General features: G+C 40.4%; 1 protein-coding gene across 3 annotated transcripts in view; it reads right to left on the bottom strand.

The window, feature by feature from the left end:
- Nucleotides 1–18,932, bottom strand: part of suco (SUN domain containing ossification factor) — a 42,648-nt gene that overhangs the window by 5,865 nt on the left and 17,851 nt on the right. For 2 of the 3 annotated variants that reach the window (XM_079244991.1, XM_079244992.1), the window contains exons 3-19: nt 13,759–13,854; nt 13,185–13,519; nt 11,747–11,918; nt 10,504–10,615; nt 10,050–10,177; nt 9,777–9,844; nt 9,580–9,687; nt 8,788–8,893; nt 7,423–7,443; nt 7,129–7,184; nt 6,195–6,286; nt 5,778–5,843; nt 4,776–4,859; nt 2,913–2,991; nt 1,439–2,809; nt 1,265–1,352; nt 1,078–1,182 (exon numbers count right to left, since the gene is read on the bottom strand). In XM_079244991.1, the coding sequence (XP_079101117.1) occupies nt 1,078–1,182; nt 1,265–1,352; nt 1,439–2,809; nt 2,913–2,991; nt 4,776–4,859; nt 5,778–5,843; nt 6,195–6,286; nt 7,129–7,184; nt 7,423–7,443; nt 8,788–8,893; nt 9,580–9,687; nt 9,777–9,844; nt 10,050–10,177; nt 10,504–10,615; nt 11,747–11,918; nt 13,185–13,519; nt 13,759–13,854 (3,087 nt within the window). Of the gene's footprint in view, nt 1–1,077; nt 1,183–1,264; nt 1,353–1,438; nt 2,810–2,912; nt 2,992–4,775; nt 4,860–5,777; nt 5,844–6,194; nt 6,287–7,128; nt 7,185–7,422; nt 7,444–8,787; nt 8,894–9,579; nt 9,688–9,776; nt 9,845–10,049; nt 10,178–10,503; nt 10,616–11,746; nt 11,919–12,268; nt 13,154–13,184; nt 13,520–13,758; nt 13,855–18,932 lie in introns of those variants that run through there. The other variant, XM_079244993.1, reaches the window with a different exon arrangement.

The raw sequence follows: 18,932 nt of genomic DNA, 5'->3' as shown, positions 1-18,932 counted from the left end.
TGTCAACATCAGTTTATTCATTCATGCATTTTCTGAACCGCTTAATCCAATTCTGGGTCGCGGGGAAGCTGCAGCCTATCCCAGCTGGCTTTGGGCGAAAGGCAGGGTACACCCTGGACAGCTCGCCAGTCCATCGCAGGGCCACAGAGAGACGAACAACCACTCACGCTCACACTCACTCCTCGAGTAACCAATTAACCTAACATGCATGTCTTTGGACGGTGGGAGGAAGCCGGAGTGTGTGTGTGTGTGTGTGTGTGTGTGTGTGTGTGTGTGTGTGTGTGTGTGTGTGTGTGTGTGTGTGTGTGTATATATATATATATATATATATATATATATATATATATATGTGTGTGTGTGTGTGTGTGTGTGTGTGTGTGTGTGTGTGTGTGTATATATATATATATATTCAAGTTAAACTTCAACGAAAGGAGCAGCAGAAGTAAAAGTCTTAAACGTTTGAAATGTGTTTCCTTCTTTTTTTCAGCACCACAGTTTCATGCTTTTTAAAAATATTGTTATTCCACATCAAAATGCTTCAAATTGTTTCTGACTATTTAATTTGCAAGAAATATTGTTAAAATGTCCAGGTGTAAACCTTCATCATCATCCAGCTGAATAGGAACATCTATAACTAGTTTTTATAGTTATTGTGTCGCTATAATAATTATTCTGATGTTTTGTTTTTTTTTTATGGTTCTGTAAATCTGGAAGTTATTTTCTGCTGATATGTGATCCAACCATAACACTGAGACATTAGCTGCACTGAATGGTGTGTCAACATTACAATCAGAAGTAAAATTTATTTCAATGGATTTCACAAATGTATGTGCACACTCTAAACAACACAACACTGTGTTTCACTTACAGCTGAAACATGTTATAGTCTTTAAATTAACAATTAATCCAAACAAATCCAATCCATACAAATAATCTGGATTTTAAGTGTGTAAGAAACAGCCAACATGAGAGCGTTGAAAAGACAACTTAGATGGAACAAATTCTCAGATATAATTTATTAATACAATTATTTATTATTTATTATAAAGCAGCAGCAAATGCAAGCAGGCATGTTACCTCTCTCTGCAGCTGGCTCACTGTAGCTGTGAGATTGAGCATCAGTTTGGTGACGTTCTCCAGCTGGCTCTGTAGGACCTGGATGGAATCGGTCTGCTTCTGGTCCTGTAAGAAAACAGAAAAAGCAGCAGATCAGCCGTCATTCAGCTCTGGATGCTTCCTGTTGTTCAAGGCAGTGTGGTGTGACCTGCTCCTCAGCTATCCGGGAGGTGTTCTGTAGTTTGATGATGGTCTTATTAAACGCTCGCTGCATCTCCTCCATCTGTTTACGGTACCTGAAGAAGACAGGAACATTAAATAATCTCCCCCACATGGAGAGTGTTTAAAGCAAATAAGTTCTGTTATTTTTTTCGGTCTGCACCTCTGGCTGAGCTCTTCCAGATATCGGCTGGACAGGCTCATGTTCATCTCCAGAGCTTTGATCCGGTTGTTCAGCCTCATGAACACGCTCTCCTTCTGACTGGACCCGTGAATGGCTCCTCCGTTGGACAGCCCGCCGTTCCCATTTGCAGCTCCACCGCTATAATCTCCGTTCTGCAGCTCCGCATAGAAGTCTGTAGCTGCCCGTTGGATGTTGCCATTCCCATTGCTGCTCAGCAGGTCCTCCTCCACTGTGTCTTCCATCCGACGGGCCTCTTCTGTTTGTGAGGGGGTCTCCCCCTGCTCCCCATGGATCTGAGGAACCTGAACGTTTTGTCTCTGGGTATCTCCAGCCGTGTCTGTGTCTGCATATGTGTCAGCTGATGGGGAAGCTGCTGGCAGCTCGGTGGGAGGGGGTATGAGGGCCTCGGGCCTTGATGCAGTGGGAGGAGACTGAACAGGTTGCTCCTTGACAGAAGGAACCAGCACGCCTGAAGACATCGTATCAGAGGAGAAAGGTTGTGGGGTAGAAATGACAGAGAGAGCAGGGCTGGCACTGCTGGCCGGCTGCGTCTCCTGGACAGCAGCAGTTTGAAGGGGGGGAGTGGGTACAGGGTCCAGGGCGCCATCTTTAACGGGAGGTAAGAGCTTCTCATCGTGGGTGGGGGTGGGCCTCATCAGAGAGCTGTGGATGTCTGAGAAACTGTGAGGGGGGATTGTAGAGGTTCTGCTAGGCTCAAGGATGATATTGAGCTCTGGAGTGTGTGTGTCAGGTGTGTGAGTGTTGAGATGTCTGTCGGTGGCGAGCACCTCCACTGGAGGCTTCCCCTCACCATGGCCTTTCACCACGACTTCGGCTTCTGTAGCTTTCTCCACCGGAGGAGGAGACTGCTGGGAAGATGTCGGGACGGGAACTGGGGTCGGTGGAGGGGTGTGTGTGAGGACAGAGGTGTTCTCATCAGAGCGAGTGTGTGTTTGAGTGCTGAGCTGTTTCTTCTTGAAGCTGCGCAGTCTCTCCTTGGACAGCCTGGAAGAGCACCAGCGGTGGAGCAGCTCCGGCAGCGTGGCCATGCAGGACAGAGACAGCGAGGAGAAGGAGGAGAAAGGACAGTACGTCTGGTTCTCCCATTGGTTCCTGTCCGCCTCCCTCCTTGTTTTTTCCTCACTCTTCTCCTCTTCTTCCTCCCCCTCCTCCTCCAACAGAGTGACAGTCGACTGCTTGGGCTCGTCTTCATCTTCCTCTTCTTCCACCAGAGTTACAATCTGTCTGTCCTCATGGGACTGGGATGATGAGGGGGTGGATGTCGTAGAGTCGCTGGAGACATTCGAGGCTTGCTCTGCTAGAGGTTGTTCTGGTTTTGTTGGCTCCACTCTGAAGACAAGAAAAATTCAGACACACAGACTCAGTTTTCTTTTTTTTTTTTAAATTTAAACTTAAAACATATTAAAGATGATTTACTGTTGTTTCTTCTTACAGTTTATGAGTGGCTTCAACTGGTTTTGCTGCAACGTCTGTGCTCCTCTTGGTTTCACTTTTTTCTTTCGTTGCATTAGCTGGAATTTAAACAATATCACAGCGATGAGCACAAAGCACACACAACACCTGAACAGTGAGGCAGGCTGAGCTGCATAACTCGGCAGAGAAAAGCCCCTCCCGTCCCTGTGCAGCTGTAGGAGGTAAAGACAGCACTGTGGCTAGAACGCCCATTTTTGGGAAAAGAAGGAATACTGTGAACCAGTTTGGACCAGTTAGAACTGATCTCTCTCCTGCAGCCTGTCTCTGACTCTGTGGGTGTAAATTGGAATCAGAAGTGTAACTGGAGTGCCTGAAGTGAGAAAGACATTTTGTGGATTCGCTCGCTCATCTAGTAGCTTAATATGTGAACTCTACTGTCGTTTTGTTGCTTTTCTAAAGCGTTAATTCCTAAATCTGTCCTGGAAATGGATTACAGTGAGAGAAACTAAAAAGCTGACAAGTAATGAAACTTTTCTGCCTTTTAAAAAATGAAGTAAGAGCTCTTCTCCATGTGGCAAACAGAACTACGATCAAGCTTGGCATCATAGCCCCCCCCCCACATCTGTCCTACTACGCATCAACTCTCTCCCAAGAACTAAAACACAGACTGCCAAAGTTCTGCTGAAACGTTGCGGGAGACCTCCTGCCGGCAGCAGAATACACATCTGGTTCTCCTAACACATGAACGTTTAGGTTGTGCATGTGCTCACACTTTAAAGAGGGACTTAAAGTGGCCCAGTTTTCAGTGCAGTTAATCTAAACAGTATGTGGACGGACCGACCAGTTGCCAAAGAAAGGGAGGAAAATAAAGCAGCAGCACACATGATGTATGAGAAAAAAGTGCAGGAAAAGAGAGAAGTTGTATTAGTCTTCGATTTAAATTCTGTGTTTATGAATAATAGCTGCAAAAGAATCTGAAAAATCTGTTAGATTATTGTTCGTGTTACAGTCGGGATCTGTTTCTCTCATGCACGAAAAGAAAACGTACAATTTATCATTCTCTATTAATTAGATGAAACCAAATCACTCATGCTCTAATGGCCAAACACAGCATGACACCTTCGCCAATTCAGGGACTCATTAAACAATAATTTGATGAGTTTAAATTGACGCTGATCAGGAAATAATTGACACTGAATAAATGAAGCATTTATACTTCATACTGCTGTAATATAACATGCAGCTGCTCAGTCACAGCAGTAAAGGATTCATTACAGAGCCTTCACTTTCTTGTAAAAGAAAACAGAAGGGGGGAGGGGGGTGGCTGAGTCAATAACATCATATTTATATGACTAAAATTAAACTTGTTACTGTAAGACAAAGCAGTACTCTAACAGCTTGCAGTTTCCACCATTTTCCAGACAATTCGTTTATAGTTGATGTTTTAAGATAGAAAGTACAAAGAATTATTTAGTTAGTAAGTCTGGATGGTTGAGTTTTCCCTCTGACTGTAGTTCACTAAGTAAGTAATTTAAAAACGTATATTCTTAAAGAAAAAGTGAAAAATTCAATTGTTAGACAACTGCTGCTTGTTTCAAACAAATTTACTACTAATGTATGTCCTGATGAAACTATTTAAGAACAGTGAAAAAGCCAGATGCCGATCGATTTAAGTGCCTAACAAGATAGAAAACTCAGACGACGATAATGGATTATGCATCGATGTGGGTTTTAACATGTTACAAAATACGCTAAATTATATTATATAAAACATGCTGACCAAGGAGACACGGCTGAAAAGGTTAAGTGAATCAAACTTAATTGTAAGACAGGTTTCAGGAGACAATATTGACTTTTGAAAGAGTAAACAGTGTCCGAGTACCTCCCAGTTCTGCTCCACCCTCCAGTTCTGGCTTGCCACCGAGCACGTTAGCAGCAATGTTGTTTACCATGTTAAGAATTGCATCTGGAAGGAAAGAAACATACACACACACACACACACTCAGTGAATTTACTTTGCAGGGATGCAGTTCCTAACAGGCAGCAGCCTGAAACCAAACAAATATCAAAGAAACCACAGGTTTGCCGATTGTTTTTCCCCTTTTTGCTCGCCCCCCCCCCCCCCCCCCAACAATCTTTGCTTTCCTTTCCGTCTGTTTTCTGCCAGCATTTCCCACCTTGTTCACCTCCCTGTGTGCCTGCTCTACCCAAAAAAAACAATGTGACCCTCTGACGTTTTCGTGGTTTCACGGTGAGAGCTCTCAGATGAGTTTCTGCAGTTTGCCTGGGGGTGCATCAGTCAAGCCTCTGCTATTTCAGGAGACAGAAAGGCACCAGTGTATATTTGCATTTGTGTGTGTGGTTTAAGACAAGGGAAAAAAAAATAAAACCTTGCAAAAAATTTATGCAACCCATAAAAGCCGCAACTATGTGTGTGTGTGTGTGTGTGTGTGTGTGTGTGTGTGTGAGACAGCAAGCTGGTTGAAATAACAATGAAACATCCAACTCTTCCACCACTGGAATAAGTTTTCAGAGTTCCATGTACTTGTAAAATGTGGGCAGGAATAAGACACATTTATATAAAAGATATAAAAACAAATAAAAATCTTTGTTTTTTTGGTTTAATATGGAATCAATGCCAGTTTAAAGTATCCTAAAGTGTGTAAACTCACACAGCATCCAATGTCACAGTTATAACTCCAGCCTCTCAACATGTTGGGGAAAATCGTCTTTATCTCCTTGCAAACTTCCTTGTGAATGTCATCTTTTTTTTTCTTTTTTTTCACACAGTATTTCCCCACATATTTGTTGTTATTTAGTGTTTTAGAGAGTGGCAGCATATATTGTTAGAAGCATAAAGGTGTGTATCTGTTTGTGTACGCACTAGTTGCAGAGCCAAGCAGGTTTTTGGAGGCTTTGTCCTCAGATGGCTGGTAGCCTGGAGGATAATCTGAAAAGAAATGTATAACAAGTTATAACTTGTAAAAATAAAGAATAACAAAACCAAAAAACGTATTTAATGTTTACACATTAAAATTTGATCACATTCTCCTACTAAAAAAAAAAAGGGACCTTCTAAATGTGCAGTATATGTCTTTATTTGCAGTGCAGCGGGGTAACTGGACTCTTTGCACTAAGCACTTGGTTATTTCATTACTTTTTTTTTTTTTTTTTTTAACAGAAACTGAGTTCAGATATTAATACCTTAGCAGATGTGTTTTTCTTCTGCCAGTAAATAAAAAAAAATGATACATGTTGCATAGAGATGAAAATAAACTTTTATAGCATATTAGCATCTTACCATAGTCTTCGTCCAGGTACTCCAGTCTTTCTGAGGGGTACTGGGACTCTGCGATCTCTTCATACTCCTCCACCATGCTGGTACCAAACACCCTACATATGACACACACAAATCACATGTTACACAAGCAAACACAGTAGCAGAAAAACCTACAGGGTGAAATAAACACGCAGCAGTGGAGGTGTTATTTGTTCCTGATTAAGTAACAGCAGAGTAAAGAACACACTGATCAGATCATATTTCTATAATAAATAACAATGATGCTGCATTTTCCAGGAATGTCAACAAATTAAATTAAATTTTTTCCACATGGTTCAGTGGAAGCATTTACTGTGGATTTATCAGTCAGAAATCTTTGCTGATTGTCTTGTAATAAATGCCAAAGGCTTTATGGCCCCTTTAACCTTCAAAAGCAGAATTTGTCCCTAATAACCTTAAAGACAAACATGTGCATTTCTGTAAAAAAAGACCAATTATGCTTCGTCTCAAAAGGCAAGAAGAGTCGCAACTGTGTTCTGTGTTGCATTTCTGACATAAAATGCAACCAATTGGATGGCTGTGAGTATTCAACAGCAGATCTGTTGAGCAAGAAAATGACTGAAAAACTGGATGCAGTGAACAAACTGACAAAAGCAAAAAAAAAAAAAAACTAGAGTGATCTAGTGAACAGATTATGTCTTTTCAAGACATAAAATCCTGCCATTACTCTACTGGATAAAACAGGTACAAAAGAAAAAAATAAAGGGGGGAAAAAAGTACTTTTTGATTTGTTTGAAGGAGGAAATTTCCTTTAAAAAGTTTATTGGTGTATCCCAGAATGTTGCTATGAGCTACAATATATCTTTTAAACTTTAAGGTGCTATATCCATTTTTTTATCCATCTCTCCATCTATATATACATATTTTATACAAATATTTATAGATGCTGTAATACCTGATTAGACTGAGTGGACAGAAATGTTCGGATCCAAAGTGAGAGAGGAGTTCAACCTGCAGGGAAAATGGACAAACTTAGAAAATACCACCTACAGTTTTAACAATAATGAGAAAATTCATTTGTAGTACACATCTCTGACAAGATAACTTGTGTACATGATCTATTTGTGTAATATATTTCACATGCATGACGGTAAGGTCTGCTCCCACATAACTTTATATCACCATACAAAGAGTGTGTGTTTTTCTTTAAGTGCATCTTGACCTCTGAAAGTGTGTGAAGAGTGCTAACCTTTATGTACTTGATGAACATCTGATGTGAGCAGAAGACAGGAGAGGGACAGAAGAAGAGAGAAATAAAACAAGAAAAAGAAATCAGTTAAGAACGATTCAAGCTACAAGTCGATTTACACTTCACAGGCAAGGCACTAAAGAGATTTTTCTAAAAAGCAGATCCAGAGATGCACAAACAAGACAGACAGATGGAACAGACAGACAGGCTGAGGACAGATAAACATCTGAAAAAGATGAGTTTGATCTGTGTGGCAGCAGAGCAACGTGGCTTTCTGCACAATTTCTTCTCTTCAGATCAGGATGTTAAACTCAGATCCTTTCCAGCTGTTATCCTGCCGGTTTGTGTTTTTCCTGCTTCATCCCATCATTTTTAACATCAAATCAATCCAACAGCTTGTTGTCAAGTTCTTCACAATGATCCGTTCATTTCAGTCAGATGTGTTGGAGCAGGGAAACAGCAAAACCTGCAGGATGGCAGCCGGACTGGAGTTTTACACTCATGCTTTAGATAGTCGAACTACTGTTGCAGAATGGAGTACAGAAATCATAGTAAAGTCTTTCACAGAACACACACACTCATCAAACAGAGAACTATCCAGAAGTTAATCAACTGTTTAGCATGTCAACACTGAGACACTTCAGAGAGGAACAGCGAAAGCTGGCGTTTTGAACGATGACGGAGCAGAAAAGCACAGATTCATGGCATCCTGGCTTGTGTATAATGCATAACAATATTCCTGTTTTGTGTGTAAACTTATAAACACATTTGTCAAAACCAAAATCAAAAGACCAAATGAGAGATTGCTTAATGCAATGAGAATAAAGTACAACTACAGAGACATCCTGCTTGGGAATGAAAGATAAAATGGATGTCCATTAGTAAGTAACTTGCTTTGAGGGGCAGTTTTAAAGATCAGCAAAAAAAAAAAAAAAAAAAAAAAAAAAAAGATAATTTACTTCATTATAATGCAACATCTTACATCAGTTCCACCTATGCAGATAAATGAATCAAGGTTTAGCTCCCTGATGATACTCAGAGGGATTTTGCCATTTGGTTTGGGCTGAAAACTCCTAAAGTGAGTTTACATCAATAATTTACTGTCTAATCTACTGTGTACCAAGCTGAGTCTTACAAGGAAAACTGTGTCAACATTCTTTATCCGTTCATCAGAGATGTTACACCCCTGATGATGTGGCTAACATGAAGTCATAACAAATGCTTAAACAGATTTTTATTAGTGTATCAGTGTGTATACACACTTACAGGAACTGTACTATACAATTATGAATGAATTAATCCACTGTCCACCCCTTTAACCCTTGTGTGTATTTTTACTCCTCTGGCAATAGGGAAACAGAGTACCTTCACATATTTAGCATAAAGCTGTTCATCCAGAGGAAAACTCTGGACTATCCGCTCATCACGTGCATGGAAAGTACCCAGCTTCACCCACTTATTGGTGGGGTATCTGCAAATAAAGCAGGGGGAAAGTAAGTATTCGAGAGCGATGCTGAGGGGCATGTTCACACAGTACAGATGCAAATGACACTGCTCTCATTATGGCCGGAGGTTTGCGGTTCAATGACGAAGGGTTAAATTCATTTGTGAGCTGTGGACTGAGAAGACAGGCGGTAATAAATCCTGAGGGGAATATCGTAAACAAATGCAGTTGCAGCTCTGGCTCTGCTAAACTTAGAGGTGAGAATGTAAAAGGGGGGTGATAATTGTTTGGTCTTGTGGGCTGGAGTTAAGATTAAATTGCGGTGAAAAGACTTGTGTGTGTGTCCTGAACAGTGATGGTCTCAAGAATTAAATGAGACATATGTATTTAAAAAAAAAAAAAAATTCTCATCTCTCTGAAAAAGCAATTAGCAACCATAAAGTTGGAAGCATTTTTTTTTTTTACCAGTGCAAAATATCTAGGTATAAAAACATACATGTTGTTAATTTTAGATTTTGAGTTCATAGTTCAACTTGTGCATGAAATGGTGATAACCTGACAGAAGATCTCTGCACTTTACAACAAAGCCTAGTGCATGGCTTTGTGTTTGTCCACTTCACATCTTGGGAGAATATGCCAATGTCAGGACTATTTGAAACATTTATGATCTTACATAGCACTGTTTAAACATTTGATGATCAAAGAGAGCATACCTGTCACTGATGGAAACTAAAAAGTCTTTAGGTGTGGACGAGAAGAGCTCAAAGTTAGCTATGTCCAGCTGTTTAACTTGAATAGGCTCACAGAGCTCTATGACAAACCTGGAGATACAAAAAAAGAAACTCACGTGAAGCTTGCATACAAACAAAGAGTGTCATAAACTTTGTGTCAACAGTGTGTCTAAATGTACCAGATTTTGTTGCTGCATGGATTAAGCATGTAAAGATCCATATTCTCCATGAGAATAGCTGAGGTGCTCTGAAAGAAAGGAACAAATCTGAGTCATAATCCAGCCCCATGATCCCTGTTATAGTTTAAACTTGCATGCATAGAAATACAGAAAATACAGCTTAATATGCTTCTGTTGTGTAGCAGTGTCATGCATCTTGCTCATACAACAACAACCGTTTCCTTATGAGTGTGTGCATTGGTGAGTTGGTCACACGGGTGATGGGTGTTTCACCTTGGCCTCATTGTTGGCAGAGAGAATCTTGGCACCACATTCAACCGAGGCGTAATTATTCTTGAAGTTTTTCTGGACCTTTTTCACTGGATGGGGGCTGCCGGTGGTTGCTGTGTGGAGAGTCTGACCTGGACAGAGGAAGTGGTGCATTTAGGCCCATTACAGACTCTTGAAAAGAAAAGAATCCTGCCTCAGAGGAACGAGCAGAGCTTATGCAACACACACACACACACGCTCCGCTGACTGCTGCCCATGGTGTGCAGAGTGAGGGAGAACACAGATGGATGAAGACAGAGGAACAGAAATTGAATATCAGGAAGTAACAGACATGCGATGTCCCCCCCCCTCCCCTCAGTAGTAAGAAAGTCAGAGGCAGCAGGAAGAGAATAAAACTAACATGCAAGACAAAATGTATGTGTATTTAAATACAAATTTTAATAATGCATTTACTTACTTTTCTCCTTCTCCACCTCCATGACTTGTTTTTTCCACTCATCAAAAGTGGGGATGTCCTCTTTGCTGGGCACAGAGGGGTCAGGTTCTCTGCCGGTGGTAGTCTCCCCCCCCTGAAACACATAAAATACTGCACATGTCCACAAAGCAAACAAAAACTTCTTAGATCACTGCAGTGAACATGACTAATACGATTAGGTAGCATCAATGCCTCATTATGACATCACTAATCAAGCCGCAGCACGGTGTTGGCTAAAACAACTGGGTCTTCAGTACCCAGGTCATGGTAGCCAACTAGTCCTCAGGAACTAAAGCACGAGGATGCAGTGAGCCGCGAATAATATTTTGATGGATTACATAAGTGCCCTATCGGACCTAATAAGAGTGTCTGATCCTAAAAGTCCACCCACTCAGACACACTATTATGTAAACGACTCGACGTGCAACAATAATCACTGCCAGCTATTCAGATTAGTCATCAGATCTTAGCTTAAAATAAGCAAAATAATGCAAATACACAACAAACAAGCTGCCATGGAAAAAAAAGCACTTTTACAGAAAAATCAAACTGATTCAGAATTAGCAAAGAGAAACCAGCTGCCTTTTGCTAGAACACATGCTCAATAAATATTCCTTAAACTGTAAGCCAATTAGCCAGACGCCATGAGGATATTTTGCTGACAGATGGACTGACCAACCGACCCACAAGCCTCTCTTGGCGACTGATCATTGCCCTGATGGGGTTAGATTTTTTTTTCTAAACTGCAGCTGTTTCAAAGTTTTATGTATTCAGTTCAGATTATTTCTCAGTATAAACAGAGGTTTTTTTTAATATCCTCAACAGCCCAAAGAGGCACGTGTTAGATTAATTAATGATTCCAAAATTTTCTGTACTGGAGCTGCGATGGTAAACGTACAAGATTGCTACTGTGTATTAGCTCTGTGATGGACTAGTAACCAGTTTAGAATACACCCTCCTGCTTGCCCAGTGTCAACTGGGATAATGTACAATCCCCCACAGTAACACCATTACAGGATAAAGAGGTTGTAAAGGTGGATGGATGGAAAGACAGACTATGACCACTTGTGTTATGACCAAATGAGTTATCTGTCCCTCAGACATGATGTCTGTCGCTGTGAAATGTCTGTAAAATGCTCCTAAAATCACTTCTCAGCATTTCTCCCTCAAATATAAACGTTACCGATACACAGAACATGATTATGGAAACGGTAAAGCTGCCTACCTTCCGCTCAGGGTGTTGGGAAGTGTTGCTATCCTGCTCCAAACTGGATGGACCATCTTCCAGCTCGTGTTCTTGCTGTTTTTTCCGGTCCAACAGTCCAGGAGTTGACTGAACTTCTGCTTCCAGATCAGTACTGTGGCTCGCTTGGTTTTCTAAATCACTCTCAATCACACTATGTCACAGATGCGGGGGTCAATGAGGTAAACATGGGAGGGAAAGAAATGGATTGGGGAGGAATGAGGGGGGAAAAAAGAAAGAGAAGAACACAAATGAGAACACAGTAATGCTGGACACGTGATACAAAAGAGTAAAAATAAAAATGATCACATCATTGGACAGTCCTTTGTTGGAGCAGGCGAAACAAATGAAAAGGAAAAAAGAAAATTTAAAATAACTAAATCAATAAATAAAAGCAGAAGTAAGTGGAGTGCAAGGCCAGCGGTCGACGGTTGCGCACAGCAGAGAAGTACCTTGATTACCTGTCTCTTTGCTTTTATTAGCTTTTGGTGGTTTGAAACTCACCTGAGGCCAGGGAAGCCAAAAGGGGAGCTATCACAGATTGGCAGTTGGGGGGGAATGACCCTGCATTGTGAATCAGAGTGCTCAGCAAAGACAAAGCTGTCTACTGGGAGTTCATCTCCTGCACTGGCAACCCGCACTGCACTGAGGGAAAGAAAGGACATGGCGTTTACCACACCTCCGTACAATGGGGAGGGTAGAGACAGGAGGATGGGGTGGGAGAAAGGAGGAGGAGATGGAAGGGTGGGGGAGACAGAGCAAGAGAGAAAGTAAGGAAGACTGTTAGGGGGTAGAAAGGTTGCTTGCTGGTGGGTCTGGTGATGTAAACATCCTTGACTACAAATGTCCCGATGCTGAAGGCAAATGGTGCCACAAGGACGACGTTCTTCTCTCGGGTTTAGTCCGGATCATATCTTTAGTGGTCTTGGTCAAAGGTCCATGTCCATATAGATGACTCTCCTCGATGTTAATGAAGCTTCATGAAAAAAATCCATTAGGGAAAAAATAAAAGTCACTGCTGTGCACCAACGTTCCCACATGACTAATCTGTCAGTCCGTTCCATGACAAGCTGGATCCAGGATATCAACTCTTCTGAGGCCATCTTTCATTTCATGATCAGTGAAATCGTGGTGAAATCATGAAGAAATAAAAAAAATATACAACTGAAGGGAACAAAGGTTAACCAACAAAAATATTAAAGAAAATGTGCAATTTCTGGCACCATATCATCAACATCAAACAACCGATATTAAACCTGGACTGGCTTTAACTGAAATTGGCTTTAACCATTAAATGAGGCACCCCTGGTGCTTACGATGTTACATTTTCAGGTCCCTATTTCAACTTTACTGTGGTTAAAGCCAATTTTTAAAGCCAAAGAGCCAGGCCTCAGGAATGATGAAGTGAATCTGAGCTCACCCTGTGTGGGTTGGGCCGGCACTCTGTGAGGTAGCTATGTTTTCAGCTTCATCTGGGGTTGTGGCTGGGTGTGAGTCCTGGCTTGGATATGCAGCTTGGGTTTCACCAGAGGTCTCCGCTGGGGCTGCAGCATCTGTAGACACATGGTCCTGTGCTGGAACAGTTTCTGGAGATGGGGAGAATGGGACTTCTTGGTCAAGGTCCTGTGCATGAGTCTGCAAGTCCAAGTCAGCCTGGGGCTCTGAGGTGGGTTCTGGCTCAGGAGCAACAGGTACAGTTTGGGGCTCTGGGTCTGGCGTTGTCTCCTCCACCACAGCTTCCAAAAGATTCACAGTCTGGTAAGAAACAACACAAAAATACATGCAAGTTATTTTCCACCAGTGCCACCAGTATGCACACACATGAAAGGATACCTCCCCACCTTCCTTTTACTATATGTCCATTGTTGTGTTTATAGGAAGAAATCATAATTCATAGCCCTCCTTTCCAACTGTTCACTCTTTGATTTTTACATAGGAATAATTAACGCTACATCTGTCAAGAAGTGAGACTCTGTCACATGTATTTCTTTTACCTGTTTATGCTGTATCCTTGCTAGCTTCTTTTGTGCTGCTCTCTCCCTCTCTAATCCCATATCGTATGATGTGCCTGCCGGCCATTCTTCCACCACCTAGTAAAAACAAACAACTTCACATCAGAGTCCTGAACAGGAATAACAAACAGTAACTGTTCCTGTACATCAAATACCGCTGAAAAATAGTACATCAGAAAATATTTGTAGGGCAAAAGTAATAAGTTTTTAAATTAATTTCAGACACGTATGCACATGTGTAGTGTTATCTGGATGTGAAAAAGCCTTTTGTTGATGGACAAAGGCTGTGCTATGAGGCTGATGACAGACTGCCAGGCCTGCTGAACTGCTCTGGAAGGCTCGTTTGTAGCTGAACCTCCAACAATGAATCCCTTTCTTCTGTTGTCATTTTACCGAACACTTACTTCCACAAATTATCATTCATATTGTTGGCGAGTTGCACATATACAGATACAGAAGTCTGAGCTTCCATTCATAAGAACTGTGCATATCTCATATTTGATTTAGCTCAGATCAGCTAGCATTAGCCGACTGCAGGCCAAAAAGCTGTATACAGAATAGCTTTTCCAACAATATTCAACCACCAATGCTGCCAAGCTCTAGTAAAGACAGAGTCAAGAATTTGTTTTGCAGTTTTGCAGACACTGAACCCTAACCCAGCAAAGCCCCTTTATAACCTACATCACCAGGACCTCAGTGACTTATTAGACCAGGCCTCTTCAAATGGCGGCCCGTGGGCCACATGTGGCCCAGAACCATCTTCTATGTGGCCCAGCTTATGTAAAAGAATAAAGATATTAATCAAGAACCTTCCGCCATTCCTACTCTGATGAAGTAGCCTACAATCCTACAGTTGTGCAGAACATGAATACCACACCTGGTTGCCTAGCAACATTAACCCCAGCTGTGTTGTTGTGTTTTGAAGTTGTAAGAGCAGTTTTAACCCCGCCTGGACTGATAAGTATTTTTTTATTTTGCCGTCACATTCGAGCGCCAAACCGATGTGTTTAATATGCAATGAGTGTGTGGCGGTGTTTATAGATTATAATGTGAGGAGGTACAACATCAAGAAGTTAAGTTTGATATGATCTTCTAATGTTAAAAGTTAGGAGAAAAATAGGTTCTGACTGGAATTTTCATTATTTTATTTAGTGCATTTGCCCTTCTCATGTGAGTCTGAATGTATTGATCAAATTTTCAGACATGAAACATGGAGATTTTCCACAAAATTTCAATAATAAAATCAAGATTATTAGATGCAAAAAAATCTGTGAAAAACAAAGGAACACCAAACAAATACTGCTGTTGGCTTTTTTTGTCAACATGTCTGAACAGGAAAATATTTAGCCTCAAAACGCTAGCCTTTAAAACGCCTTTTAATACAATAAGACCTAAGACCATAATAAAGAAGGAAAAACCACCAAGGAAGAAAACAACCCTCCAGAACCCCCAAATATTAAATGTCAATGTTCATTATGAATCACTGTCAGCCAGTGAAGCTGAATCCTCTGGAGAGCTTTAACCTTATATTAAATACTTTCCTTTGTCCTTATGTTCATTAATAAATAAAAAATGATCACATGCAGTGCTTCCCCAGGTTTTTGGTGGTTGGTGGTGGGGGGGAGGGATTGCCGCACCCAATATAGCCAGTAGAGGATAAAATTAACTTGAACTTCTTGGGAGGGCAGGGGTTGCCGTTGGGGGTTGTTGGGGTGCCCTGCTAATGTAATGGTCAGGGAAACACTGCACATGGGTGGGAAACGGTGGCATCAGGGATGACGTGACTGTCTAAGAATGGTCTGAAACAGATATGCTCCAGGTGAAAAAAATGACACTCTCAAATGATTTTCAGAACATAATTAATCATTCAAGACAAAGGTCTTTGGACCTGTCCTGTCTGGCACCACATGAAAGGTCTAGCATCACAAGTCTAGATGTGAAAATGGACCCCTGTCTAAAATTGGCCTCACACGTCAACACTGTGGTGAAGTCCTGCTTCTTTCAGTCGAGGCGGCTGTCAAAAATTAAGCTCCTTTTATCAAGACGCCATCTAAAGGCAGTGATCCGTGCTTTTATTACTTCGCACCTGGATTATTGTAACTCAGTTTTTAATGGAATCAACCAAAATGTGGTGTCTTGCTTACAAATGGTCCAGAATGCTGCTGCAAGTTTTTCAACAGAGCACATATCTCGGTTCTTTTGTGCTTCTTCACTGGCATCCCGTTCATTTTAAGACTAATTTTAAGACTCTTTTTACTTGGTTTTAAGTCTCTTTTAACTGTCCCTAAGATGCTATATAAAGCCGGAGGAGATTGATCCTTTTCAGTTCTAGCTCCGAAAATCTGGAAGGATCTCCGTCTGCAGGTTAGACAGTCAAAATCCACTGCTGTTTTTAAAAGCTGTATAAAAACTCTTTTTGACATTACAATACTTTACTGGTGCACAAGTGTGCCATGATGGCTTGTCGTGAACCTCCTGATCATCGTAGCCAACTGTATGCTGCACAACTAGATCTGAAAACACCAGTGATAGCAAAGTGTATGTCAGAGGGGCTCTTATGTAAATTTAACAAAAAACAAACAAACAAAAAAATCAAATACCACATGCTCAGGGTGGGAGAAAAAAAAAATCATTTCACATACAAATTGTGATTTTTTTTTTGGTTTGTTTTACTCTTTTTAAAAATCAATTTTTTGGATCAATTCTTTTTTTTCCCCTTAAATTTCAATTTTAAATGTTTATATGTCTGTGGTAACAAGAGTAACATTACTGCCCACCTAACAAGACGCCATCCTGAGGTAAGAGCTAAAAGCCAAATGTACCAAAGCAGCAAGCCAACAGACACTCAAACCAGCACTTTTATATGCAGTTTAAACTTTTGAAACAACAAAAGTTCAAACAGATATATTCAGTTTAAATATAATGCTGCTGAATAAATCTTAAAAACTGACACACAGTTGATTTTTTTAGTTTGAGAAATCTGGCTCGTGATATAGCTGTTAAACTTGGTCATCATGAAATCTCTTCACATGGTCCACTGTTTAAAAAGCAAACAAAAAAATTGCCAATACTGAGGAATTGCAATTTAAATCGAATTGGCACCCAAAAAAAAAAAAAAAAAATCATTAATAATTGCATTAACAGAAAAGCACATCATCCCAGTTGTCCACTTGCTGACACTATAAAGCTCATGCATGAATTATGTGCTTTGTGTACACTTGCTTTGAGCACTTTTTCCAGCTGTGTTATGGTATAATTTACTTAGTCATCACATGCAAACTGTTTCTGCAACAAAGACACACACACACACACACACACACACACACACACACACACACACACACACACACATACACACACACACACACACACACACACACACACACACACACACACACACACACAGAGTCAGTCAGTCAGTTGCGAGTGTGGTTGAGGTCACAGTTTGTTAGTGGATCGGCAAACTTTACCCTCCTTTATGTTATTAAGAACACTTTTTGTAGCAAGAATAAGCAAAGTATTTGAGTCTACATGAACCTCAACATTCCTCACAGGATCTTTAGTAGGTCTGCAGAAAATTAGGATATTAAGCTAAATGTAATCATTGTCAACTGCTGTGAACATGATGCCGTTTGTGTTATGTAAACAAATACTTCAATAAATGGTGTTAATCTCAGGTATATTATCAAAGGTTTCTACATGCATGCATGCTAGTGAGTTGTAGAATATGCACATTAGAAGAACTTCCTCTGATTGCAATACAGCAATTCATCAATATGCCTTATGTCATATTTCCACTCACTAAGATACTGATACTGGAGTAAAATAACTGTGTGATATACTGATCACCCTTAATCTATAGGTAATTATTAATGTACTGATGTCACAGAGTAAATGTATACAACAACAACAACAACAAAAAGCACAATTATGAGCTTTGTGGGGAAAACAGCTGTTCTGGAGATATTTCTCATGTCAGATATTATGCAGTGTGGTGGGAATGTACCGCCCAAGAGACTGGGAAGATTCCATTCACTTATCTCCTTTCTGTGTCATATCAATGAGTCCTTAACGGTTATGCAAGGCTACTCGTCTGAAAGTTTTGGTTAGGTTAGAACATGAAGGCCTTTCTCAACACAATAATGATCCTCAGCACATTCCTAAATGCACCAAGGAAGGATTCAAAGAGAAGAAATGGAAGGTTGTGCAATGTCCTCGATTTCCCACTAAAATGTTGTGGACGGAGTAAATATAAAATTTCATTTTAATTTTGAAAACCTCAAGATCAGATGGTTTTATTTTTAGTTCCAATTATTATGGAAAACCCTACAACTTCCATGACGCATCCTCAACTTTTTTATAATGTATGCTTTCAACGTCAACAACTTGTACCTCCACTTAAATTCACATTTAAATTAATCCTATTGCTGCTTTTATTCCTTCTACACCACCTACAACTTATTAGGGATTAGTGGGGCACAAATGTACAACTGTCCTCAAATGTACTCGTCTCCTTTCATCAGAGAAAAGGCTGAATTTACAAGTCACTCAAATAACTGGAGACTAAAATATGGAACAATTACTAAAAATTTGCTAAATGATTATTTAGTGATATAAGATGATGGTTTTTTTTATTTATTGAGTTGAAGAAAAAAACAAAGCAAACAAACAACTTGGTCCTGGACAAATTAGAGCACTTTTCTGATAAACATTGGGACAAAATACCTGTCAACAGGTGCAGAAGTCTGACTGAGAGGAACAGAAAACACCTGACTGTAGTGGAAACATCACAGGATTGTTCAACCAAATGTTAGTTTATGAGGGATGTAACATATTTTATCATTTTTGTTTGCTTAAAAAAATATTCCTAGTGAACCAGAATGAGAAAATAATGTAATTATTTCCATAAAATCTTTATTTATGTATACTTTTGTCAATTTCAGCTTATTTCACAGGAAGCTGTTTTTTTTTTTCCCCTTCTTTAATGAGACGATATAAATACATTCGAGGACGGCTGAACATGACCCAACCTCAACATACACAGTCTCGGTGTTCTACAGACTCATACAAGATAACACGCAAACATCCGCAACAAACCTGATCAGATTAATTATTTACGTAAACGTATGTCTTTCATACAAATTCCTGCAGAGATA

This window comes from Telmatherina bonti (genome assembly GCF_933228915.1).
Source record: "Telmatherina bonti genome assembly, chromosome: 8".
NCBI lineage: Eukaryota > Metazoa > Chordata > Actinopteri > Atheriniformes > Telmatherinidae > Telmatherina > Telmatherina bonti.
This window is presented reverse-complemented; position numbering and strand designations above follow the sequence as displayed.